The sequence below is a fragment of the Drosophila navojoa genome, chromosome 3 (genome assembly GCF_054131105.1).
Source record: "Drosophila navojoa isolate 15081-1374.11 chromosome 3, UAZ_NAV_1.0, whole genome shotgun sequence".
NCBI classification, from domain to species: Eukaryota; Metazoa; Arthropoda; class Insecta; order Diptera; family Drosophilidae; genus Drosophila; species Drosophila navojoa.
In genome coordinates, this window is record NC_142891.1 from 17,558,838 (window position 1) to 17,584,570 (window position 25,733).

Genomic DNA, 25,733 nt, shown 5'->3' on the forward strand with positions numbered 1-25,733 from the left:
TGTCATCACGTGGCGAACGCAAATGCAATTTAAAGCAAACATTTTTTGAAATGACCTACATCCGGGCGTTGTCCACCGGATACACATACGCACACACACACACACGCACACACTCCCATTCAGCGCAGCAAAGATAGACAAAATGAGAGTCGCTTTCGCGCCGCAGTAGAGTTCACAACATCATTAAAAATTAATTCACGCTCGATGTACTGGACCAGTTGCTGATGCTCTTCCTGCCTGCAGAAAAAAGTAGATTTTGTGAATGTTGCAGTATTTGTGCTGGACTAAAATATACCCTGGGACAACTAACTAATTGAAGCTGCTGTGAAAGCTAAAAGTATTTTAAATGTAGGGCTGAGATATGGATTTAAGTTAATTGAAAAAAATAATTAAATAAAATTTGAAAATATTCTTCATATATTAAAATAAGAATTGCAACTGCTGAATGTACTAAAATAAATAATTATGATACTAAAATAAATAATCATAGCAAACATTGTTGCTGTTGTTAATCTAGTAATAATTTGATGCTAGCCCATTGCTAGTCCTATTTATAGGATATTCAAAATGAAGTGAAGTACCACCACCAAGAACAACAACAACAACAACGACTAAACAACAACATCAAATGAATGCACACACACGTTTGCGGTGGGCTGCTGTGCACTTTATATTGTTGTGCCAGGCATATGAGCAGTTGATACGGACTCTGGACAAAGGTGCCGGCCACAGGTCGTGGCCCATTTTATTTTAGCAGCCCAGCCGGGACGGGGTGCTGATGACTTAATGAGCATAATAAGCTCAGCACCAAAATTACCTTTTAAAATTAACATGATGCTCTCTAACAAAAGGTGCATGCGTTGTCCTGCTGCTGCTCCTGCTGCTCCTGCTACTCCTGCTACTCCTATGGCTATTTAGACACGCAACACCAACACACACACATACTCACGCACACACATAGCGATTACAGTGATTATAGTGGCATAGACAAGCAGTTACATATTTAAATTAAGATTTTAATGCGCATACGAAAGGCAACCGCAGCTGCGTCTGCGACTGCGACGGCGACGTCGACTGCGGCAGGTGGTTTCAGTGGGCGGCAGCAACGGCATTTAATATCAAATTAATTAGTTGGCTTTTTGATTAACTTACCGCTAAGTAGCTTAAGGTATGCTTCCATTTAATGTGATGCAATAAGTTTTCTTTTTATACATAAAATTCTCCAACTATTTATATTGCGGGCAATCAAAGAATTTATTTGGATTGTGGAAAACGTTGATGATGGAAGGCCATAATGTATGTAGCTAATAAATAAAATGCCATTACAACTATTTTTAATTTTAATTAGACGGAAAGCTAAATAAGAGATTTAAATTGAAGAAGAAGACAAAATATTTATTTATATTTTTACATATATATTTTATGAGTTATTTTTTATACCACGATTTTTATAGACTGCAACTTATCTTCAAGTCTATAGCGAAAACATTTAACTTAATGCCTTTCAGATGTTTTACTTATAAACTTTTATATTATCTTATATCAGAGCAAAGCAAAAGGCAATCTTACTCTGACTATGATTTAGGCTTCACAATCTTAAAAACAGCATGACAGCGAATATAGAAATAGAATCGAGAAGTAAGCTTCATAGCTATATTTGTAAAAGGATCTGCCAATTCATATATATCTGGATAACCTTCATGCTTATTAAAATTCTCGTTTCATTGCTTACTTTCAAGAAATCAATATGATTCAACCTTAATACAAACAGCCCGAATCGTTGACTCTATAATCCCCTATGATATATATAGTACAAGTTTATCAGCAAACTGAAAAAAACCCCTATACTATAGTCGTTTCATTATGCGATTTATGCCTAAGCGCACATCACTGTTTAGTTCTTCGTAAATCATAGAAATACTTCAGCATTGGCATAGGCAGTGCTTGATTAGCGTTCTCCTCAACAATCCGCTCGCTGCTTATTATCGGAGCAGTCAGCTGTAGCGAGCAGCGTAAATATATGAAAAATGATATCTGCTGAAGCTGCCTATCCATCAGATTTAAGTGCAAGTCAGAAGTTGATGTCGGGCTTATCGGGCTCTGACGTCGACTGCAGAGTCAGGCAGAGTCGGGCAGAGTCAGGCAGAGTCAGCGCAGCGCTCTGCACGCATCATTCGCCATTCGATGCGCTTGTCAATAACTTTTTAACGAATTTTTAAGAAGCCGCGTTGCGTATACGCCATGGCAGACGCGAGCGAAAAAAATAACACTCATGTATATGCATACGACAGTGTGTCTGTGTGTGTGTATGCCTACTGCTCAGCATCATAATCAAATTAAAGCATAATTTTTTACGACGTCATAGTCATAAATATGAACGATGCGAAATTGTGCACAACATGGAAAAGAGCAAAGGAGCCAGGACGCCCGGTCCTTGAGCAAGTGATTTCCCATTTGCGCTAAGCCGGAACTGGTCGGGGCGTGAAAAAAAAGAGAGAAAATAAAATGAAATAAAATCAAATGTATAAATCATTTATGCCATGCTTTAAAATTGAATAAGCATTCGTCAGCAATAAATCGCAGTCGCAGTCGCAGTCGCCGCCAGTCCCAGTCGCAGGCGCAGCTGCCCGAGCAGCAGTCAGCAAGGAGCTGTGCTTCAGGTCATGTCCTGGACCTGGACCTGGCTCTGGACCTGTGTGTGGCCAAGCGCTCGCTGCTTGGGTCACATTTGCGTGTCCGCCGCCTTTGGGAAATTGCTACAATTTGTTTCATATTTCATGTGCCGTCGCTCTGTGCGAAAATTTACCACTTTGCGGTTTTTTGCCAATGCCAAAAGGAGCCAAAAAAAAAACACCAAGTTTTATTTGAATTATTATTGGCGCGCGTTGGCACTGTGGCAAAGCCAACTGGAAATATCACAAAGCAAATGCCTGATTTGCATATAGAATGCAATACCAAATGCCATTTTCGTTTCTTTTTTCTTTCTTATTTTTTGGCTCTATGGCTTATAAATTGCACTGGCGATGCATACTTTTTGGGGCGTGGCAATTAAGAGGCGTTCCATTTGGCTGAAATATTGCATACTATTTGGCTTGCATAGCTATTAGTATGCATTTTATGCGTAGCAGTGAGAGACATATATATTTATAATTATATTTAGTAATCTTATTAGCTTTTAGGCAGATATATAGAATTTTTTTTAATCTTAGTAATTTTGCAATCATACGGAAATCTCTATTAACATTAAATCAAAACAATATATATTGCCAGCATATCAGTTTTACTACAACCAGTTGGAACATTTTTCTTTGAAATCGCAACTGTTCTACAAGGTATAATTTTTATAGTTTTCATTTAGCTGTAACTCTCAAAATAAAACTAAAAATCCGAAGTTTGGTAATCGCACTTATAATTTAAAGTGTTATAAAGTACTTAAAGCTCTTATCGTTTTATGACCATATTCACTTTCTATGCTTCAGCCAAGACGGACGAAATATATTTCACAAAGTAGCAAAATTCTGAAAAGGAAATAGTTTGAAGCCTAAGATATACATACATATATATGTACGTATTTGTGTACATACTCACCTCTATATATTATATACCTGGGTGGGTAATAGATAGATTATCTGACAGCTTGACAGGCATGGACGTTTCAGTCTCGCGCTATTTACGTTTTGTATACAATTGTTAAAAATCGTACGAATATCACCAGATTTCGTTGGCCATTCTTGAGAGTACCATATATGTAAGATATATAAGTTCTATATGAGTTCTATATGAAACTCCAATTTGAATAAAATATATTTTTAGTTCATATAACAACGAAGAGTTCTTTCTGCTCTATTAATGTTCATAGAATATTATTATTGTTAAATTTTTCGCCAACATTTGTTTGGCTCATGCTTAAGAAATATTTGCTTATCTCTTCGAGCATTTCACTCTGTCAAAGGAAAGTATTTATGACCGTTATTTTCGTGAGTGATATAGCTAAGCTGCCTTGAAACGTTGATCCATATAGATAACAACTTATTTTTAAAACTTTCTATATATACATATGTATGTATAAATAAACATATAACAATTTATATATGTATATTCATATATGAGATAGCTGCTCCAGTAGCAACCAATTAAAAGAGTCTATCAATCAAAATTCTGTGCAATTTATTGATTTCTTTGATTGATTATACATATGTACGTGGGCAATAATCAATTATAAATGTAGTTGATCCAAATCTGAATATACTTTAATCTAACACTACAGAAATTTATTTGCAAATTAATATCAAGTTGAGTTTTGTCAAAAATCGAATCAAAAGGAACTGAAGCTCTCACTGTCTACGTGAACAGCGAATTTCCGGAATCACTCGCCTCACTCATCAACCTAACTGATTAAAGTCCAATCGATCATTTATGACAGTAATTTAGGGACTTTGGCTATCGCATGAGTAACCCTTATTGGCACTCTATTTCACAAATATGTCCACAATATTTTTTTTTTTTTTTTGGTTTATTATACCTTAGTTATCTAGTTGCGGGGGAAACACATGGCCTACATTATTTATTACTACAGCTTATTAGTTTCAATTTTGGTAAACGTGGCACGTTCTCAACTATTACACACACACACATGCACACATCATCATCATATTGGGCTATGCTAATTTGGGCACAGCTTGAACAAGAACACAGACGGCGCTGGGCTGCTTTCTTAATTTCGAATGAGACAATGTGAGTGCCTAGGCGAAATGTCGTCGAAAACGAAAATCAAATTTATGGTCTTAACAAGCGCTGTCAAAATGCGAGAATTAAGTGCCAATGCGAGAAGCCCAGACAGAGACAGGCACCAAGACAGAGACAGACAGATAGGCAGTCAGGCAGCCAAAAATGCATCCAGCTGCTGCTGCTCCCCAGCTCCCGCTACCGCTCCTGCTCCTGCTACGAAACCCGTCTGCTGCTACTGGTGCTGCTCGACATTTGCATCTCGCATATAAATCGCATTAGGAGCACGCAATTACAGAGTTTCGAACATGGAGCAGCACGTGGTTACGCCTAGGCACAGGCAGCTGTGCATCTTTCAGACTGCAGCACAACGATTCCACGCTTAATTGAAGGTAAAATTATGCACGTGCTACGTGTGTGTGCTTGTGTGTGTGTGTGAGTGTGGCACAGATTTGCGGCCCTGACACGGCACTAAACAAGCATTGTCCAAGCTTCATTTGGCCAGCCAGCCCCACTTGAGATAAGGAAAAAGCAAAGCAAGCTTATCGCACTGCGAGTGGGCCGCAAATAAAAATAAAACAAGAGAAACTACTTAAAGGCGATTATTGCTAATATATGAACTTTAATTTACGCAATGTCAGATGCGCATTGTAAATACATGGCAAGTAAAGGTTAATAATAATTATAATAATAATAACGGCAGGCACTTGGATGGGTTGGGTGGATGAGGCACAATAATATCACATTGATCTAATACTTTAAGACGAATAATACAGAGTGTAGGCCAAGTTTTGACAGCTCATATCAAAATGGGGCACTTGTACATGATGTTGATCTTGTCCTTATCCTTGTCGCTCAGGCGCAGGCGCTGTCCGATCACAGCTGTCGGGTCGAGCGGCACAATCGTGTCCTTGCCGTTGATGGAGAAGGCGCCGGGACGATAGTGCAAGCAGCTATTGTAGTCGTAGCCCATATCGAAGTCGGTGACGACCTTATCCGAGTACTTTTTGAAATTGAACTCCTTGCCGGGCACGATGTTCTCCGCGATGACCTCGATGTAGTCGTCGCGCAGCGCCGAGCTCTGCTCGTGGTAGAAGCCCAGCGCATGCATCAGCTCGTGCAGCACGGTGCCGGGCCTGAAGCAGCCCTCGCCGATGGGATATATCTCCAGGTTCATTTGCTGCTGTCCGCCGAGGTAGCCCACGGCCGTGTAGCAGCCGCCGGGCTGAGCCGTAATGCTCACATAGTCCACATCCAGCTCGTTGGCCTCACGGAAGCGTATGCAGCTCGTCTCCTCGATCGTCTGCATGCCCTTCAGAATGGCCTGCCTGTGGGCGGCATCGAAGTCTGTGGAGATGCTGTACACGACCAGATTGCCGGGCCAACGTCTTGTGGTATCCAATAGACCGTTGCGGCCCATGGGGCCATGCTCCAGCTCCTGCCGCTGTCTCTCTGTCAACTGCATGTCTCCCTCCGCATATCCCGCCGACTCCTCGGGATCGGCCCGAAGCTTCCAGGGCAGCGGCATGCCCCCGCACCGCAGCAGCCGAACGGACAGCAATAACAGAAGCACTGCTCGATGGGATTGCATCTTGTTCGCGACGTTGCTAAATTCTAACTGACGCATGAGCGTCGCTTCCACTGGGCATAAATATGCGACAATCACAAGTTGGGTCCGATGATTAGATACAGGCAATTGATTGCGCTTAGATAATGCCGCTGGTCACCTCTAGAGGCGGGCTTAACGAAATCGCCAATGCGATTGCCCAGATTTCGAGAGGGTTTCCCCTGACTTTACATAATAAATTATGGATTGTTGCAGGGCATGTGTTCAGAAAATGCTTTCATTTGTAATGGCTTTAATTTATTCGTTTAATAAATCAATTTAAAGTGAAAAATATATTTCAGAGACCCAAAAAATGTCACAGACAACCATATTTGAAGATATAAGAATCAATTAAGGAATGGACTCTCTCTCTCTCTCTCTCTCTTTAATGTATCAAGCGATAGTTCCATTAAGTTATATTGACTTAAGTCGGAAATACTCTCTAGCAAATCATTTATGGGATAGTCTAAGGTTAAGATCATACCAAGCTTACTCTTCTTCTTTCAAGAACTAACCCCGTACCTGTTGGCGCCTAGGCAGCTCATGATTATTAATGCAAATAGTCGTCTTTTCATTGCTCACCCACTCTCCTGCCTACGTCACTTGCAAATGAGCATTATCAATGCTGTGGGCTAATTGAAATGGTATCTTTATTATCAATGGTCTGATTGGATTTTCAAGTGCTCGACAAGCTGAAATAGATATTTGAATTGACTTACTGCACACTGAACAAGATGAGTAATTGCGACGCATGCTTCTGTTATAGTCCAAGTTTCAGATACGAAAACACGCGTAATCGCCCAACTGAACAAGCGAACGATTGTCTTGAATGACCGCTTATCAGCAGCACTTACACGGCTATAAGCGAGCGTGATAGAGAACAGTAGAGAGAGGGGGACGGTAAGGACCAACAAGCTGCTCAGGCTCTTAGAGTGTTTCTCGCGCATTTTGTAGAACGAGAGACGGCGACATTATAAGAAATGACGACACCTTTCCTCACACAAATCCAAAGTTCTATTTTGAGCTTATCGTCCAAATTCGGTTTCGAGATTTCTTAACTCGCTCTTCATAAAGATAGTAGAAAGTGTCATAGTGATTAAAAGCTGTAAACATATTTTAAAAGTAGTTTGATAGCAATTTCATGTTATCTCTGTTATACTCATTTATTGCTAATTTTTGTTGGGCAAATGAAGCACCCTGTGCTCAGACGGAGTTGCATTCTTTTAGGAGCCATCATGAAAAAGAGATCTTTATGCTTTCAGGTTTGTTTAGTTGGTAGAAAATACACAATATACATATGTATAGATAGATCTTCATACTACATAGTTTGTATATGGCTAGCTCATTGGCAGTCGCTTGTCGAAGGCAAGGCGAACGTATTCATCACGATCAACCGAGCTCTGCTGATGATAGAGGCACAGTGGGTTTTAGGCAAGCCGGTCTGATGTTTATGTATTATTACTGAATTACAATGCAATATTAGACAGTCCGATTAGGCTATCTGATATCACCTTCGCTATAGCCTGCTGTCGACTCCGGATCGACTTCTGTGCGAACTGCAGGTGCTGGAGCAAGTGCATTTGCTTCATTATCACGGAACAGCAAAAGGATTAAGCATCGTATTATCAAGTGCTGCCTCATGCTTGTTAAACGGTCTTAGTGGAAATTTAATGACAGCGTAATTTATCTTTATCGCAAATGCTCACAATATACACATATGCATAGGGAATAGATTTTATCTTATCAGCAGCATTGAGCAGAGGTAAGAATTTTTAATTGTACAACGACTCACAATTTTCTTGGACAAGCTTTTCTCGGGCAGTTGTACATATTATTTAACTTGTTAATATCGGCCTCGCTCATTTGAAGTCGCTGCCCCATTATTAGCTCGGCGCCCTCGACCAGCGGCACAATGGTCTGTTTGCCATTCTTCGAGAATGCCGTGGAGGTGTAGTGCATGACGCTGCCGTAGTCGTACTCCTCGTCAAAATCGTCCACTGTCTCTTTGTCATACTTGTTGAAGTTTCTCTCTTTACCCTCTTGGACGTTCTCCTTGTTGATGTGAACGTATTCATCACGATTCCATGTGCTTTGCTGATGGTAGAAGCCCAAGGCGTGCAAAAACTCATGCACAATGCTGCCTAGACGGAAGCATCCAGTGTCCAGCGCATAATTCTGTAAATTCAACTGCTGTACGCGGTTTCGGTAACCCACGTAGGAGAAGCAACCGCCTGGCTCCGAGGTGACATTAACATAGTAAGGCTGATCGCTGGCGGCTTCCTTGAAGATGATGCATGAATTCGCCTCGATAATGCGAATGCCGCGAAGAATGTAATTACGATGTTCCTGGTCTGGAAAAGGGAATACAAATTACAATAGAATTCATGAATAGGAACTTAACGATCTTACCAATGTAGCTATTTATAAAATAGTAAACAATGCGATTGGGCCAGCGATACGTTTTTTGGATCAATCCGTTTCTGTCCTCGTTCAGAATCATATCGCCCTCGGTATAGCCAGCCGTCAGCTCGGGATCAAGTTCAACAGCAGCTGCCGGTGCTTCAGGTGCTGCCGGTGCTGCGCAGCAGCTCTTCATCAACACAAGGATTATAAGTATTTTAAGAGAGCTCCACATGTTCTCAACTGGATGCATTGGTAGCGACTGTTTTGATATTTTTCCCACGCCTTTATAAATAGACCGAGAACATCAGTAACTCTTCATTTATTTATGGCATTCATAAAGCAATTCGCAATTTACAACTAATTTTTACTTGGAAATAGCATAATCTAATCGAAAATGAATTGCGTCTAAGACTCGGACACAGGCTTAATCATGTATGTTGTAGAAAGCGTTTATGATCATTGTAAAGTACTTAATGCTATAATATTTTTAAGTTTACCTCAGATTATCCATAGCTGTATTATTGAATGGATACGGCACAGTAGAAGTAAGCAAAATTGTATCTCTTCGATCTCAGAAAATATATGAGTGTTAGGGAATTCGGGGTTATTTTATGTATATAAACGTTTCTGAAACTCTAGTATCAATACTGTTTTATTTATAGTTTGTTTTTTATTTTCATAATGCAATTTTTATGGTTTCTTAGCGAAATGAAAACATCTGTCCCATTCACATATTCGTATCCAAATCAAAGTTCTATTTTGAGCTTATCATTCAAATTCAACTACTAGAGTTAGCTATTGTAGATAGGTAGATAACGATTTCATATTAACTCAGATTTTTATACTCACTTATTACTAATTTTTTTTGGTAAAATGAAACACCCTGTGCTCTACCGCAGCTGCATTCTTTTAGGAGTCTTCATGATACAGAGATCGTCCATGCTTTCAGGATTGTTTAGTTGGTAGAAAATATAGCTAATGGATAACACATCACATATATATATATAGAACTTTACACCTTATAGCTTATATATCTGCACTATACTTGCTGGGGGCATTTGTACATGATGTTCAATTTATTAATGTCCCGCTGGCTCATTTGCAGTCGCTGACCCATTTGCTTCTCGGCGCCCTCTTTGAAGGGGACAATAGTCATGCCGCCGTTCTTGGAGAAGCCGTAGGGCGAGTAGTGCAGCACGCTACCATAGTCGTACTCCTGGTCGAAGTTATCCACTGTATCGATGTCGAACTTGTCGAAGTTGTGCTCCTTGCCTTCCTGAATATTTTCGTAGGCGATGCGAACGTATTCATCACGATCCGCCGAGCTCTGCTCATGATAGAAGCCCAGAGCATGCAGCATTTCGTGCATTATGGTGCCCATGCGATAGCAGCCCTCGTCCAGGGGATAATTCTGCAGATTCATTTGCTGCACACGATTTTGGAAGCCAACAGCTGTAAAGCAGCCGCCCGGCTCCGAGGTTATGTTCACGTAGTATTTCTGGTCCTTGACGGCTTCCTTGAAGGTCAGACAGGAACTGGCCTCGATTTTTCGCAAGCCGACAAGTATTTGCTCGCGATGTGGCGGATCTGAGTTATGATGTTGATTTATTATTACTGACTCAACAACGCCTGATAAAGCGGCACCTACCGATGTTGCTGTTAATGTAATAGTAGACAGTCCGATTGGGCCAGCGATAGCTATCTGGGCGCAGTCCATTTCGCTGCTCTGCACTGATAATCATATCACCTTCGCTATAGCCAGCTGTCAACTCCGGGTCGACTTCTGTGCGAACTGCAGGTGCTGGTGCAGGTGCAGGTGCTGCACTGATATCAACTGACAGCAGAAGGATTAAGCGGATTACTATCAAGAACTGCCTCATGTTGCTCACGCTCGCTGAGCGGACTTGGGTGGAATGAATAACAGAGGCAACGATTTCACTCGCAGAGCTTCACTCGCATTGGAATTTGATAACCTCGTAATTTATCTTTATAGCGAATATTTACAATGTGTATTTAGTGCATAGGCCACAGTTGGATTTAATCTAATCAGTTCGATTCGATTTGACCATATGAATTTGACTAGCAGCAGACTATGGAACCCGCGCAGACTTCATTCTCGTACGTCTCTCCCAACTAGTTACTTCGCATTCGAAATGAAACACGATTCTTGATCAATTTAGCTTATGTAATTCTGAAACAGCTCAAACCTTCCTGGGACACCTATACATGGTATTCAATTTATTAATATCGGCATCGCTCATTCGAAGTCGCTGTCCCATGAATTCCTCGACGCCCTCGACCAGCGGCACAATTGTCATTTTGTCATTCTTCGAGAATGCCTTGGAGTTGTAGTGCATGACGCTGCCGAAGTCGTACTCCTCGTCGAAATTGTCCACTGTTTCCTTGTCGTACTTGTTAAAGTTGTGCTCCATGCCGTCTTGGATGTTCTCCTCGTCGATGCGAACGTATTCATCACGATTCCACGTGCTTTGCTGATGGTAGAAGCCCAGCGCGTGCAAAAACTCATGCACAATCGTACCCAAGCGGAAGCATCCGGTGTCTAGCGCATAGTTCTGCAAATTCAACTGCTGTACGCGGTTTCGGTAGCCCACGTAGGAGTAGCAACCGCCTGGCTCCGAGGTGACATTCACATAGTAAGGCTGATCGCTGGTGGCTTCCTTGAAGGTAAGGCACGAATTCGCCTCGAGAATGCGAATGCCGCGAAGAATATGATTACGATGTTCCTGATCTGGAAAAGTGGATAAAAATTAATGATTGACAATAAAAATCATCTGTAATAACTTCAAGAAAAATCTTACCAATGTAGCTATTTATGAAATAGTAGACAATGTGATTGGGCCAGCGATAAGTTTCATTGATCATTCCATTTCTGTCATCGTTCAGGATCATATCGCCCTCGGTATAGCCAGCCGTCAGCTCAGGATCGGTTTCCACGCGAGCTGAAGAGGCTGCAGGAGCTGCAGAGCAGCTTTTCATCAGCACAAGTAAAAGAAGTATTTTAGGAAAACTCCTCATGTTGACAGCTGAATGCATTGGTAGCGACTGTTGCGACAGTTTATTTGCTCACCACTTGAGAAGTATGTTTTGCACATCATTAATAGCGCCTCATTTATGACATTCATTAAGTAATTCGAAATTTACAACTCATTATTATGAGCAGGGGCTTATCTAATCGAGAATCAAATGGCATTTAAGACTCGCACAGTGGCTTAGACGTGCTGGAGAAACGTGTATAATTATTTTGAAGTATCCACAAACAAATATAAGTTTGCAATTATCTATATGAATATTTCAAAATATTCTTAGAGTTTTAAAAACTTGACATATGTTTATTTTGGACAGAATTTGTTTTCATATTATACATACATATAAAACTTTATTTTGATCAAAACGACAAGCTAAGTCCATGAGGCTCATGTTTCTCTGGCTGCCCGGAAATATCATTTATCCCGAACTGAAGTTTGTATGGGAAACTATGGCCTAAAATGTATCAACCTATAAATCTATTGCATGTTAGTCTAGTTTTCTTTAGTATTATATTTTATTATTATTGTTTTTCTTTTTTTTTAATTTTATTTTTATGTTTTTGTAATCCAATCAAAAATTAATGAAGCTTCGCTTCTGATTTTCGTGAAGTTTTTTGTTTATTTTAAACTTCATGTTTTTGAGTGGCTCAAATTTATTTTTTATTATATTCATTTGCTATTATTTATTTTCTATCCAGTAACAAACATAATTTCTGCATAGAGTTTTCGATTTGAAATAAAATTATTCCATCCAAATAAAATTCAATTGGCTAAAACGCAGCTCTCTTTAACTTTCAAATGTTGCTTTAATTTTGCATACCTTTATTGTTGTTGCTTTGTCATGTTTTCTTAAGGCGATTTAACGTTGAAGCTAAAGGGCCTAATCCACATCCGGTCGCACGAAATCCAAAATTCGATTTTCCAGCAGGAACCCACAACAACCCGAAAACCCCACTCATGTGCAACTATTTACATCGCACTTACACGCATTCGAAATATAACAAAGTTCTTAATCCATTTAGCTGATGTAATTGTGCAATGACTCAAACTTTTCCGTAACACTTATACATAGCATTCAATTTTCTAATATCAGCCATACTCAATGCTACTCGGTTTCCAATTAACTTCTCGTAGCCCGCGATCAACGGCACAATGGTCGGCTTGCCATTCTTGGAGAATGCATCTGACTTGTAGTGCATGATGCTGCCGTAGTCATATTCCTCGCCGAAATTGTCCACTTTGTCTTTGCTGTACTTGCCGAAGTTGGGTATCGTGTCCTCTATTATGTTCTCCACGTTGATGTGAACGTATTCATCACGATTCCAAGTACTTTGCTGATGTAGGAATCCTAAGGCATGCAAAAACTCATGCATAATAGTGCCCGGACGAAAGCAGCCAGGCTGAGATTTATCCAAATTCAGTCGTTGTATACCCTTTCGGAAGCCCATCTCGGAGCTACAGCCCACGCCGTCCGAGGTGACATTTATATAGTAAGGCTGGTCGCGGGTGGCCTCCTTGAAGAGGAGACAGGAATTCGCCTGGAGAGTCTTAATGCCACGAAGAATGAGGTTACGATGTTCCTGATCTGGAAAAGGCAATACAAATTACAATGCAATTCATGAACTTGACAATAAAACTCACCAAAGTCGCTATTGATATAGTAGTAGACAATGCGGTTAGGCCAGCGTAAAGTTTCATCGATCCATCCATTTTTGCCCTCGTTCATGATCATATCGCCCTCGACATAGCCACCTATCAACTCCGGATCGGTTTCATCAATAACTGCAGGTACTCCAGATGTCGCCGGTGCTGCAGTGCAGCTCTTCATCAATACAAGGATTAGAAGTATTTTAGGAAAGCTCCACATGTTCTCAACCGTAGGCATTAGTAGTGACTGTTGCGACACTTCTCCTCATGCCTTTTATAAGTGGTGTTAGAAAGTCAATTTCAATAAGCTTTTTGGGAATTTGCAACTAATTTTCATTTAGACTTTTTTTAAAACCAAATTGTGTGAGAAAACAATTACATTTATTGTAAAGCTAATAAAATAAATAGTTTTAGTTTGATTTCAGAATAATTGCCTTATTTTTAATTGAAGGAATGCTTGCAGTATCAGCTAATTATATTTTATTATCCATAAGCAAACGAGGCTCATTTTATTATAAGCGAAGTAATTATGGAAAGAATTTTCCCTTTAAATTGCAGAGATAACTTTGCCAATATTGTAAGTATTAGAAAATTTTCTTGGCAAAGTTTTTTTTTTTTTTAATTATTTATATATATATTAGCTTAAGGTAATATTCAAAAGTAATTGTCTTTGCTTGATAACCTTCTCGAATTTTGTTTTCATATGTTGAGCTTAAAATATCAATTGTTGAATATCTAAAAGTGAATTAATTATTTAACGGTGAAAGAGCACAACATTATAAATCTACAATATGTATACTCAAGAGCAGCAAATAAATGTTTAATAAAATCTTTAAGGAATTAAGAATATTAATTTTTTTTTTAATTCACCTCAAGTAATTATTCATTTAGCTATAATTCAGCTTCGATTTTAAGACACTTTTGTTGTACATTTCATTTCTCCAACAGTAGTTGCGTAACCTCTTGCTTTGGCCATATTACTGTGTGTATTACCTGCTGCCTGCGTGACCTTTTATCGGCTGTGTTGTCACAATCAGTTGCCGAAATAAATCTGAGCATAAACGACAGCGAGGCAGAGCGTATTTAATTATATTTGTCAACACAATAAACGGATTAAGTCGGGGGCTCAGTCACGGATGGAGAAGTGAAAAGGCGGATGACTAAATGACAATAAGGCAATGAAATTTATCATCATTAGGTTGACTAAATATGAAAAGAACTTTCGCCCACCTTGGGGAATGTGTCATATGAAAATTGTATATTATGGAATATTGGATGGCTGCATTTGGTATATTTAGTTATTTATAATATGCACATAATTGACTGCTGTAAGACATGAAAAATACGAGCTGTAAAAAATATAATTAAATACAAATTGAGTGAACGAAATAATATTACCCAAAAGATTCATCTATTCAATTAATATAGAGTTACGATCACGTTATGAACGATTACTTCAATCTGTTTCACTTTTTAGTTTAAGCTAACCGACCAAACAAACACGACTGAATTAAAATTAATAAAATAATTTGCATTTGCATTTGCAATTGCAAGCAACAGGAATCAAGTGTCTCCTCTTGCCAACAACTGAAGTTTGTGATTCCTGCTGACTGTTAATCCGCTAAACAAAAAGCTTTGCAGCGCAGCCGGCAAAGGAAATGTTCGCATTTGGCTTTGCTTTAGCCTGGCACTAAAATTGAATATTTAGTGGTCGTAATTAAAAATTAGCGCACCAGCAGCAAAGCAAAGCTGAAAACTGAGAGCTGAAAGCTGAAAGCAATGCCCATGGCCATAATACCAGCACGAGCTTGTTATCTGTGTGACTCTCTCTGACTGTATGTGTGTCTGTGTGTGTGTGTGTGTGTCTCGTTGTGGGTGTTGTATGCACCTGACTCGTATATGCGCGTATATTTGGCTTTTTAATGGCAACCGCCAACTGTGTGCTGCACACACACACACACACATACATATATATAAAACGGAAGTCGTAAGCATTTAATTTATGCAGGCAATGCATTTGCGTTTTTAGTTACAACTAAAGATGGCCAACAGGATGGGCAACAGGAAAGCTGTAAAGTTACAGTGGCAGCAGACGAGAGAGAAAAGCACTGCAAGATACTCTAACATGTTAAGAGAAGAGAAATATATTAAGTTTATATATGTATAAGAATATGTATAATGATATAATTAATCTTTTCTGATGTACGATGCACAGAGCTGAGATGCAGATCATCTAAGTATTGAATCCATAATAATAACTAATCTCTTAGTTAATAATGAAGTATTAATGCCAAGGGAATTTATAAGTATTATAATATAAAGATATTAGTTTTTTCTGCAAGCCCAAATAAGAGTTGATAAAGAAATTTAAGAAGAGAAAGAACTAAATATAGTATTATCTTAAGGAAAGTTCTGTTGAGCAATCTAAAAGCTTAAACACAATCACAAGCCAAGCACATTCTAAGTGCATTCAAGGCTCTTTAGTGTTGTGCGTGCTTTTAATATATATTTTGAAAATAATATAAATGGAATTTAATGAGTTGAGGCGGATGATAGGCGAGCGCCTGGCCATCAACTATTACCCAAGAGCAGTAAAAAAGTCAGCGCGTTGGCCAAGTTTTTGTGTGCTGCTGTTGCTGCTGGCTCTTACACCAGACTCCAGACTCGAGACTCGAGACTCGAGACGATTCGTTGCCAGCTCTGTGCTGCTGATGATCGTTCTAATTTTATGACATTCTATTTTCATGCATAGGCCAAGTAAAGTGTATGTGTGTGTGTGTGTGTGTGTGTGTGTGTGTGAGTGCAGGCATAGCCATTTCATAGTCAGACATGAATGCTGCGCTTTGTTGCTGTGCTACGCCTTTGTTTGTATTGCCCTCAGGGGTAAAGTTTTTAGGATAATAACTTCCTGCGACTTTACGAGCCAAGCAAAAGCCAAAACCCAGCAGCACAAGCAACCAGCAACAACAACAACAACAACAACAACAATCACAACAGCACCAACAACAACAGCCAAAGGGAAATGTGAGTACTCAAGTCGGTGAGCGCAGTGCATATGAACAAAATATCTTGGAACCACACTTAAAGCGCACTTAGCGTACAACCATCTCAATGACACAAGATGCAAACATTGTTCTTGGCCAACAATTAATCTAGATGTAAGCTTGAACTTGAATGCAGCACACGGAGCTTTTCAGCAACAACAACTTTCAGCTGCCAGCACATTTTAAATAAAGCACATGCATTTAAAGAAGCTTTTATACATTTAAAAGGTGCAACTGAATTGAAAGTTTTTGTATTCGCTTTTAAATCTACTTCAAGCCTGATGCTGTAAATCGAATGAAAGCTTTTAGTATTTATATCCTCAACTAATTCTAGCCAATTTAACCATAGACTATATATAAGCTATATGATAAGGTAAAGTGATAAAGTATCCAGAATTGCTTAAAAATCACCTCGCTTAAGCTTAATGCTATGAAAGCACACTTAAAACATAAAGCTCGATTAACTTGTGCTTGCAGCTAATGTCACTCGCACACAAAGCTAAGGCAAAGCCAAGAAATCAGCACATTAACACGATGGAAGCGAGAAACTCTTAGAGATTCGCACCCGGGAAAGCCGCAGAAACTTTTGACGTTGAGGAAGACCGCAAGGACAAGCAGCGGGCGAGGGCAGTGCGAGGTGCGCATTCAAGAAGCAGAGATGCTACTACATCCATGACTCTGGGCATAATCTCAGACATAATTACACACAGACAAGCAGACAGGCAGACAGACAGACAGACAGACAGACAGACGGACAGACAGACAGAGCCTGACAAATGCAGTCTCACATGAATGGGGCTGCCTGCCGGCTGGTTACATTTTTGCTTTCTAGCTTTCTGCGATTTATTTGTTGTAGCTGCTTTCTCGGTTCCAGCGAAAGTTACATTAATGTCGGCCTTAAAGGTGCCACAGGTTGGGTGCGCTCGCAGTGTGACTTAGTGGAGTGGAATTCGTTTCGAAACTTTGCGTCAAGCAACTGTTAAAAGTGCATTTAAAATTAATTAAGCATACGCCGTGTTGTCTGCGCGTCTAGACAAGCTGTCTAATGAGTGTGAACCAAGGCTCAAATACTTTATAAATAGATATTTCGATATGCAGTACATAAATGTTTTGTTAGCTAATATTAATGCTATAGAGTCGAAGACAGAAGCCGCAATAAACGAATTCAAAAAAAAATAAATAAAATAAATTATAAATGCAATGAGTAATTGATAAGAAATTTGTATATGGTGTACAAGTTATCAATGGCTTTACCTTATATTACAGAATATATTCAAGTGAAACAAATGACTCACATATTTAAGAAAAATATTCACGGCCTAATCAGCATTTAATTATAGAACTTTAATATAAAATACGAAATACCAAAATATTAATTATTTAATATATTTAGCTTTACATAGCGTAAGAAATACCAAAAATATTAAATTAATAAAATTGTAAAACTATGCAGCTAATGGAGTTTGCAATTAAAAGTTTTGCAGACGCGTAATTTGATTTAACGCCTGACTTTGACTCTCTCTGTCTCTATCCCTTTCCCTCTCTTTATCTCTCTCTCTCTATCTCTCCATCTCTCTCTCTCTCTCTCTTACACTCTCACTCCTTGTCTGTCTAGTTTTCACACTCCAATTCACTCTCTCTCTCTATCTCGCCGCCTCTCGTGCTATTTTGCTCATTCGTGTCTCTGCAATCAAATCAAAATGCCAAGTTAAATGAAGCCAAAAGTTTCAATGTATGTGCAGCATTTTGAAGCATTGCTTCACACACAAACTCTCTCTCTCTCTCTCTCTTTCTCATACACACACACACTCGCACACATTTGCGCCCACTATCTGCCATCCATTTGTCATTCTGTGGCCCGCAGGCCGCTTAATACGCGGCTTCTAAAACTTTAGGCACAATATCGCTAATGATAATTACAAGCTAAAACTTTTGCAACATTTGCTAGTCCTTTGCCACTTGCCACGACCCAAACACACACACACACACACACTCATACTCCGTGTGTTTGTTTGTTTTCCAGTTGGCAACACCAAAGCATAAATATAAAATATTTCACTGGTTTACGCAAAAGTTCAGCAAAATGTGAAATTTACCAGAGAATATTAAAAATATGCAATGATAAAAATAAACGTTAATAAATGGCAATATATTTATAAATAAACTAACGGCTATTTTCGACGTGACCCTCTCATGTCTTGTTAGCCATATTTTGGGATTATGGATATTATTTGCATATATTATATTTATTATATTTAAAAATGTATTTTTATATATTCCATAAATAGATTGATTGGTTTTTACCCTCTCATGTCTTGCTAACCAATTCTTTGAATTTTATAACGTTTTTGAATATGTTTATATTTAAAAATAAATTTAAAAATATTTTATATATAGATCGATTGATTTTCCAGCTTTTAGGCATCAGAGAGGGTTACTTAATATAGATAGAGCACGTATTTAAAATTTCCAAATAATATTTAAGCACATATATGTAGACAGAAACCAATGCTTACATAGAATATTTTATATTACTAAAATATGATTTTCGTATATATCATATATATTGCATATCATATATATTGCATAATTGTTCTACATAACTTAAATGAACTCAATAAACTTATCTGTCGATAGCAGTGCTATTCCCGTTCGTCAAGACTATAGAAATTCCATTTGATAGCCCCACAGCCATTTCAAGTTTAACTACTTCGACAGCGAATATTACTCGAAAAGCTCTATTTCTGCTGTAAAATTGCCGCCGCAAATGAAGTGCAAATTAGCTGCGCGTGTGAGGCGGTGCGGTAATCAAAGAGGGTGACGTATGTCGTGCCCCAGCAAGCACGACAGGCACGAGCACGATGAACACGATGAGCATTAGACTTATCAGTGGGAGAGAGCGGGAGAGAGAGAGATTCGGATTTTTATGGGAAAACTTTTATTCATTTGATGGGAAAAACTTTAATAGATTAATTAAGCAAAGCGCTCGCATTGCAGGAAATTGAAACCAACTAGAGACAGAAAGAGAGAGAGAGGAAGAATTTAGCAAGTGAAAGAAAAAGTGCAAGATTTATGACAAAGGCTGTAGATCAGCTGCCTTGGAACGCTTCTAATTTCAATTTCAAAGCCAAGGCGAAAGTTTTTGACAGCTTTTGGCAGTTTTTGCTGAAACCGTGAATATTTTATTGCCTATTGTCGGGCAGATGCACACGCTTCACACAGAAACACATACATAAATACTGAGTGGCGTCGACAGCAGGCAGCGATGCGCGAACATTGCCTTTTATCGATTTAATTTAATTAAAATTAATTCAGCAATAATTGACTTTTAATATGCAATCATTTGTACGAGAGAACGCTGCGAAACACCCAATTCTGAAAATTCGCATTATGCATCATTAAAAAATTACGATTTATTAAATTGTGCAGACGCTGATAGCTGCAATTGAGGCCAGACGCTCAGCGCATCGATGTGAGAAACGTGAAGTAGGAGAAGGCGCCCTGTAGTATCTGCGGAGAGAGGGAGAGAGTCGGACAGACAGAAATGAAATAACTGTAAGCAGAAGAAGTGCGTGTTTACCTTTAAAACTGCCTGCAGGCTGACTCGAAAGTATTTTAGGCCCGTCATATAGTAAGTCCTGCAGTTCAGTTCGATTGAGAGCGCAACGACTTTCATGAGTCGCAGATTCTCACGCGGATTGGTGGAGTGATAGAGCACCTGTTCCCATTGCGACTGATAGTACATGGTGCTCAGAGCGTCGGTCTGCAGAGTGAGATATTCAATTTCGAACGCAATTTAGACATAGTCCAACTCTTACCACATAGGCCAGGTCGGAGCCCAGCTTACCCAATGTGAGCAGCTCTATAGTCTTGGCACCAAACCACATCGGATATATATAGTTGCCCGTCGGACTCTGTCGATCAGTGCAGAGCAAGTGAATCAACTCTCGACTACCACATACACACACACACACCCTTACCACAATCGTCTTGAAGCCCAGGGCGCAGAGCAGGAGCGCGCTGCCGGCAAACATTGCGAAGACGCGAACCGTGAAATGGGCCTCGAGCTGCTCTCCAAATCGATTGAGGGCCACGTTTTGGCGCAGGGTCTTGACCAGCAGCTCGCGCAGCTGCTGTGCCATTAGCGGACGCTGTCGGGCGGCCAATATCTGCTCGATGGACGCGTTCATGTCTTGCTGCAGCAGTATGTAGCGACCCTTCAGGTGGGTGAGCAGCTCGCAGAGGAGCGTCGTCTCGCCGAACTCCGCCGTAGCAATGATGACACCCACCCAGACGCTGCTCAGGGTATGGGGAACAAATAGGTAAATGGGCTCAACATCGAAGGCCGGAATCATGGGATACACAAATTCCCTTTGCCTCCTAATCAGCATCATGATAGGCGCTATCACGTAGCCAGAGACGGTCACCACATACAATGAGGCAACCAGTCGATTGGGCAGCAGCTTACGCTCGATTTGCCGAAAGAGTTTCGGCTGTGCCCGACGCTCCACATAGATGGAGGCGAAGTACGTTTGCAGCAGCCGATGCAGATCTTCCCTGTACAGCAGAGCATGCAAGGAGCGCAGCTGGAACTCGACCAGGATCAGGTAGGTGGGCATCCCGGTCAGCAGCGTGTCCAGATTGTTGCGCTGCGAGCGCAAGTAGCGCAGTTCGGCATCATTATGAAACATCAGGACCAGGCAGCCAATCCAGGCGCAGACGTAGTCAAAGCGACGCCAAAAGGTCGAGGTGGCCGCATCGAGGGGCCAGAAGATGTGGCTGTAGCGGTAAATAGTCAATGGCCAGGAGAGCTCCACCTTTCGGCCATCAGCCAGCCGAGGCACGTAACGAACCATAATCCAGACTATAAGTGACTCTTAAGCAGACACTGGCTTATATACTACAGCACCAACACACTCACACACACACACACACACACTTACAGTAGCCATTCGCTTGAGGGACATCGCTGTTGACAGTTGGCAACTTTTTAATGAGCTCTCCCATGCGTGCAATGGCTCAATTAAGTTATTAGCCCAAAACAGAGCAACGGAAACAGTTCAAACTTTAACAGCAATTTTGGCTCATTTGCTATGTAATCGTTTTGTCCTCAAATATTTGAGCAGAGTTTCCCGCTTGGAGGGGTGTTGCTTACAATAGCAGAAGCTGCTGACGTTGGCCTAAGTCAAATTGTTGTCTAGGACTTTATTGGAGTTCCTTGATCTTCATTACTTGGGAATTGAGAAATATGTTTCTGCTAATGATATTCCCTTTTCATAAATTGATCACAGCTGAAATAATGTATTATTTTCTTGAATTTTTCTGACATTAGACAAAGCAATAAATTTATTTGCTATAATATAAAATGGGGGTAAAAGAATAAGAGAAATAACTTTATATAAGAGACGCCTAAAAATATGTTGATAAAAATATTAATAATTAATTAAAAATCTTAATAATTATACTTGAATTTTATTTTTTATTTTATTTATTTATTGGCCAACCATATCTACTTGTATTACTGTGCCATAATGTTTGTTAACATAGCAATATCTCTACCTCTATATTTAGTCTAATATGCTCAAATATACTATAATATAATACTAATACATAAATATGTTAAAGAACTTTCTGAACTACAGCTGTTCAAAAAATTTATATATTATAGATTAATTTTTTCCTTTTATTTAATTCGTCAAAATCACTTTAATTTCTTTACGTGTTTGACTCAAGCCCGATGCCATTGTATGAGTACAAGAATTTAAGATATGCATCCATTTAAGAATATATTTGCGCCAGCCTTTTCGGTTAATTACCTCGACTTTCATTTCACACCCAGTTGTACTTTAATCCACAACGAACATCTCTCTGAACTAAATACCAAAGCAATTTAGCAGATCTTCTCCAATCCAACCAACAGCATTCACAGAGTTTTCAAGCTAATATTGTCGACTGTAAGTCAGCTGCCTGAACGCCCCCAGAGGCAACTGAGTCAACGCTCTACACTAATCCCCTATGTGTTCATTTAGCTGGCGCTGAATAAAAAAGTCACTTAAGTAATTCATAAAAATCAATTAACTCCAAAGCGCAACTTTTGCACCCATTACTTACCCTTGCTTTGCTGTAGCACCCCTCCACTCCAATCCACTTCACTCCACTTGACTCCACTCTGCTGCAGCTGATGGCAGCCTGACGCATTTGCGGCTTGGCGTCTGCAGATAGTGGCAACAGTTTGTGTTATGAATATTTTAAGAGACCGTTAAGCAACAGAGACAAACAGCGCAAACAGCGGGAAAAAGCGACAAAACCCAAGTCGGACTTCCACTCGCCTCCGCCAGCCCAGAGTCCACATCACTGTGTCTGTGTGTATGCGTATGTGTGTGTGTGTCCAAAGTCCAGTTGGAGCTGCAGTTTGCTCGCCACATTCATCTTAATTTCCTGTCACGACAATGACAACGACGTTGCCGCTGCTCAGACCCGGCACGCTGAACGCCAGTCGGGCCACGAGTGCGTGTGGCAACAATGAAAATCCGTAGAAAAAAGGAGAGCTCAATTCCACCTCAGCTCGCCCCGGCCGCAGTCCACAAGCAACTGATTTTTTTTCTAGCGCTTTTCAAGCCTTTGTGGCAACTGTTTTGCAACAGCAGCAGCGGCAGCAGCAGCAACTGTGTCTAGTCCGGCGTGCTCTCCGTCCGTGGGCTTTGTTTTGCCATGTGGCATCGCGTGGTGCGAGTTCATTGCGATGCCGAATGCCATCAAACGGCAAAGGGCCAAAAGCGTTTCTACAGGCATCCAAAACGGCGGCATAAACAACACAAATGTGAGTTAGCCTTTCGCTATGTGTGAGCGAGCGAGTGTGTCTGTGTGGGGGTGGGTGTGTGTGTGTGTGTGTGTGGCAGCCCCTCTTTTGCCATTGTGTGCGATGCTATCGCGTGCCACAGGATATTGCACTCTAAGCCAGTAGATGGCGTCATGTAAAGCTGGACAACATCCGATTAAAACTTTACGATGTGCGTGTATCCCAGACGTCCCTCTGTGTGTGTGTGTGTGTGTGTGTGTGGGCGTATGTGTCTCTGCCTGTGTATGTATGTGTGCAAATGGAAGTGTGCTTCTGTGTGCTCGTTGGTCAGCAAGTGGATAAATTCTCATTTACTGCTCTTTTAAGCACGTTGTTTTTGTCGCTTTTTCTTTGCTTTGCTTGTCAGCTTGAAATGCTCTAACTAATGGTGGGGCATACGAGTTTTTTTATAGACCTTCAAACTCATTAGTATAGTGTTTTACGGTATGTGTAGAAGTTTTTGATTTTAATTGTATTGGCTGCAGTACACTGAACTTTGGGAAACAAATACAGCTTAACATTTTTATCACTAATGATTCGAGAGATATAGCTTATGTATATAATAATATTCAAATTGATAAAATAATAAATTTGTCTCATGTTTAATAGAAATCCATATACAAATATATTGTAGCATATTTCTGATTGAGATGGGGCCAATATTTCCATTAACTTTTGATATGTTCTGTTCAGTGAGAGAAAAAGAGAGACAAAGAAAGAGCGAGAGACAGAGAGAGCAATAGAAAAGCCACAGATACAGTGAGCCTCTATAGCTCTCTCTGTCTCTCTCTGTCTCTCACTCTCTCTCTCTCTGTCTAATTCTTTTTCATCTTCTCTATATCTATCTCTCTCTCTTTTGCCTCTTTCTTGCTTCCTCTTTCTGTCTATCTCTCTCCCGCACTCATTTTTCTTCACTCTCTTTCCCCTCTCTCTATTCACCCGTTCCAGTCGCTCCACTGTTTTGGCTTTATCTGTTAATATACATATTGATATACAACTAACTTATAGGAAACTATATAAAGATAATTAAATCTTTTTTTTTTCAATTTTAATTTCTATGTTAATTGCTAATCATGGTAGTGTATTCACTTGTCAGCTGTCAGTCGTCTGTTTTATTTTTTTTTTTTTTTACTAAATGTGCATACAGCTGCCGTTGCTGCAGCGCCCTCTGTTGGCTAGTTTCAGCATGTGTGTAAATTGTCCCCTCGTTATGGGGCTGAGCGAGGCTGTTGCTGCCGTTGCTGCCGTCCTGCTGCTGCTGCTGCTGCCGGTGGGGCGGGAGGTTAGTGTTTGGGGCAATAGCGCGGCATGTTAAACTGACCGCAAGCATTGTTTATCATTAAGTGTGGCCAAGCCGCCCCCTGCCCCTGCTCCGCTCCAGCCGTCCGCCCACACTCCCACTGGAGCTCGGCTGTCTGTGCGTCGAGTGGCCATGGCCAGGACTCTGCTGCCCGGGCCGACTTGCTGCCACATGTGGCACATGACATATGTGTCAGAGGGCTGTGCGTGCCAGCGGCTCTTTCTTTCTTTATTTATTTTTTTCTTTTTTTTTTTTTTGCCGTCCAACTGACCAAACATGTGTAGCGCGATTCCATCTTCATGTGGTAGCTGCTGCAGCAGCTTTCGGTTAATGGAGCCGTTAGTTAGTCGCAGAGCCGTGATGTCAACCCGAAATCCAAATGAAATACTTGGCTTAAAGAGCTCAAACATTAAATAAAGCAAATCGAATAAACTGCAAAGTTTTTTGGCCAACGATTCCCTTTGTCCTGGGGCCCCGATACCCCCCGCAGAGTGCAGCGAGTGCATGCAAAACTTTTGTAATTAGGAAGCAATGTCGGTCATTAGCAGAGCGAGGCGACTGCGGAGTGGGAGGCATGGATGTGGCTGGCGGGGGTGGTGTGGGCGGTGGGAACGGCAACTGCTGCGGCTGCCATTCAGTGAAGATACCACAAAAAAGCGCCAGAAGTCAAAACAATAACGCAAATGTTCAGTTCGACCAAAAGGCAAAGGGAAACTCATTCGATAGCCACGAACTCGAAATGCGCTTTATATTCTACTCATAGCTAAAACTGATGCCATTTCAGCTTTTTTCCTGCCAGATCTGACTTTGTTCAAAGTTGGCTTGCGTTAATATGGCTAAATCTCACTGTTTTCAGCATTTCCCGGTCAGTTCTGGATTTTTCCAAAGGTCAAGGTCCGAGCGAGGGAAAAACTTTAAAAACAGCTGAAAGCGAAAACTCTAGCTATTTTTAGAATTATCTTTTCACTTATGTTTAAAAATCACAACTCAGCTGTTTATTGGTTGCTTTTCCAGCTAGATCTCTACCACAGCACTGCTAAAACTACCTTGCTGAAAAGAAAGAGAGATTTTAAAAGAATTCAAATTTTATAAATTATAATTCATATGAAATTTCTCTTCTTCT

General features: G+C 40.4%; 6 protein-coding genes across 6 annotated transcripts; all 6 read right to left on the minus strand.

The window, feature by feature from the left end:
• Positions 1 to 5,327: 5,327 nt before the first annotated feature.
• Positions 5,328 to 6,362, minus strand: LOC115562058 (seminal metalloprotease 1). The gene has a single exon (XM_030382783.2). The coding sequence runs from the start codon at positions 6,350 to 6,352 to the stop codon at positions 5,525 to 5,527; it is 828 nt and encodes a 275-aa protein (XP_030238643.2). The 5' UTR covers positions 6,353 to 6,362; the 3' UTR covers positions 5,328 to 5,524.
• A 1,612-nt stretch (positions 6,363 to 7,974) lies between these two features.
• On the minus strand, positions 7,975 to 9,009 carry LOC115562061 (seminal metalloprotease 1). The gene is made up of 2 exons (XM_030382789.2): positions 8,741 to 9,009; positions 7,975 to 8,682 (listed from the first exon to the last, which is right to left on the minus strand). Exons 1-2 carry the CDS (start codon positions 8,982 to 8,984, stop codon positions 8,120 to 8,122), a joined length of 807 nt encoding a protein of 268 aa, XP_030238649.1. The 5' UTR covers positions 8,985 to 9,009; the 3' UTR covers positions 7,975 to 8,119.
• Positions 9,010 to 9,038: 29 nt separating this feature from the next.
• Positions 9,039 to 10,657, minus strand: LOC115562063 (seminal metalloprotease 1). The gene is made up of 2 exons (XM_030382791.2): positions 10,383 to 10,657; positions 9,039 to 10,321 (listed from the first exon to the last, which is right to left on the minus strand). The coding sequence occupies exons 1-2, from the start codon at positions 10,612 to 10,614 to the stop codon at positions 9,774 to 9,776; spliced, it is 780 nt and encodes a 259-aa protein (XP_030238651.1). The 5' UTR covers positions 10,615 to 10,657; the 3' UTR covers positions 9,039 to 9,773.
• A 241-nt stretch (positions 10,658 to 10,898) lies between these two features.
• Positions 10,899 to 11,814, minus strand: LOC115562062 (seminal metalloprotease 1-like). Its single transcript, XM_030382790.2, has 2 exons — positions 11,554 to 11,814; positions 10,899 to 11,483 (listed from the first exon to the last, which is right to left on the minus strand). The coding sequence occupies exons 1-2, from the start codon at positions 11,786 to 11,788 to the stop codon at positions 10,936 to 10,938; spliced, it is 783 nt and encodes a 260-aa protein (XP_030238650.1). The 5' UTR covers positions 11,789 to 11,814; the 3' UTR covers positions 10,899 to 10,935.
• Positions 11,815 to 12,787: 973 nt separating this feature from the next.
• Positions 12,788 to 13,663, minus strand: LOC115562059 (seminal metalloprotease 1-like). Its single transcript, XM_030382786.2, has 2 exons — positions 13,423 to 13,663; positions 12,788 to 13,366 (listed from the first exon to the last, which is right to left on the minus strand). Exons 1-2 carry the CDS (start codon positions 13,646 to 13,648, stop codon positions 12,825 to 12,827), a joined length of 768 nt encoding a protein of 255 aa, XP_030238646.2. The 5' UTR covers positions 13,649 to 13,663; the 3' UTR covers positions 12,788 to 12,824.
• A 5,768-nt stretch (positions 13,664 to 19,431) lies between these two features.
• On the minus strand, positions 19,432 to 21,392 carry Or35a (Odorant receptor 35a). Its single transcript, XM_030385567.2, has 4 exons — positions 20,453 to 21,392; positions 20,291 to 20,386; positions 20,053 to 20,235; positions 19,432 to 19,982 (listed from the first exon to the last, which is right to left on the minus strand). Exons 1-4 carry the CDS (start codon positions 21,326 to 21,328, stop codon positions 19,932 to 19,934), a joined length of 1,206 nt encoding a protein of 401 aa, XP_030241427.1. The 5' UTR covers positions 21,329 to 21,392; the 3' UTR covers positions 19,432 to 19,931.
• Positions 21,393 to 25,733: the final 4,341 nt, after the last annotated feature.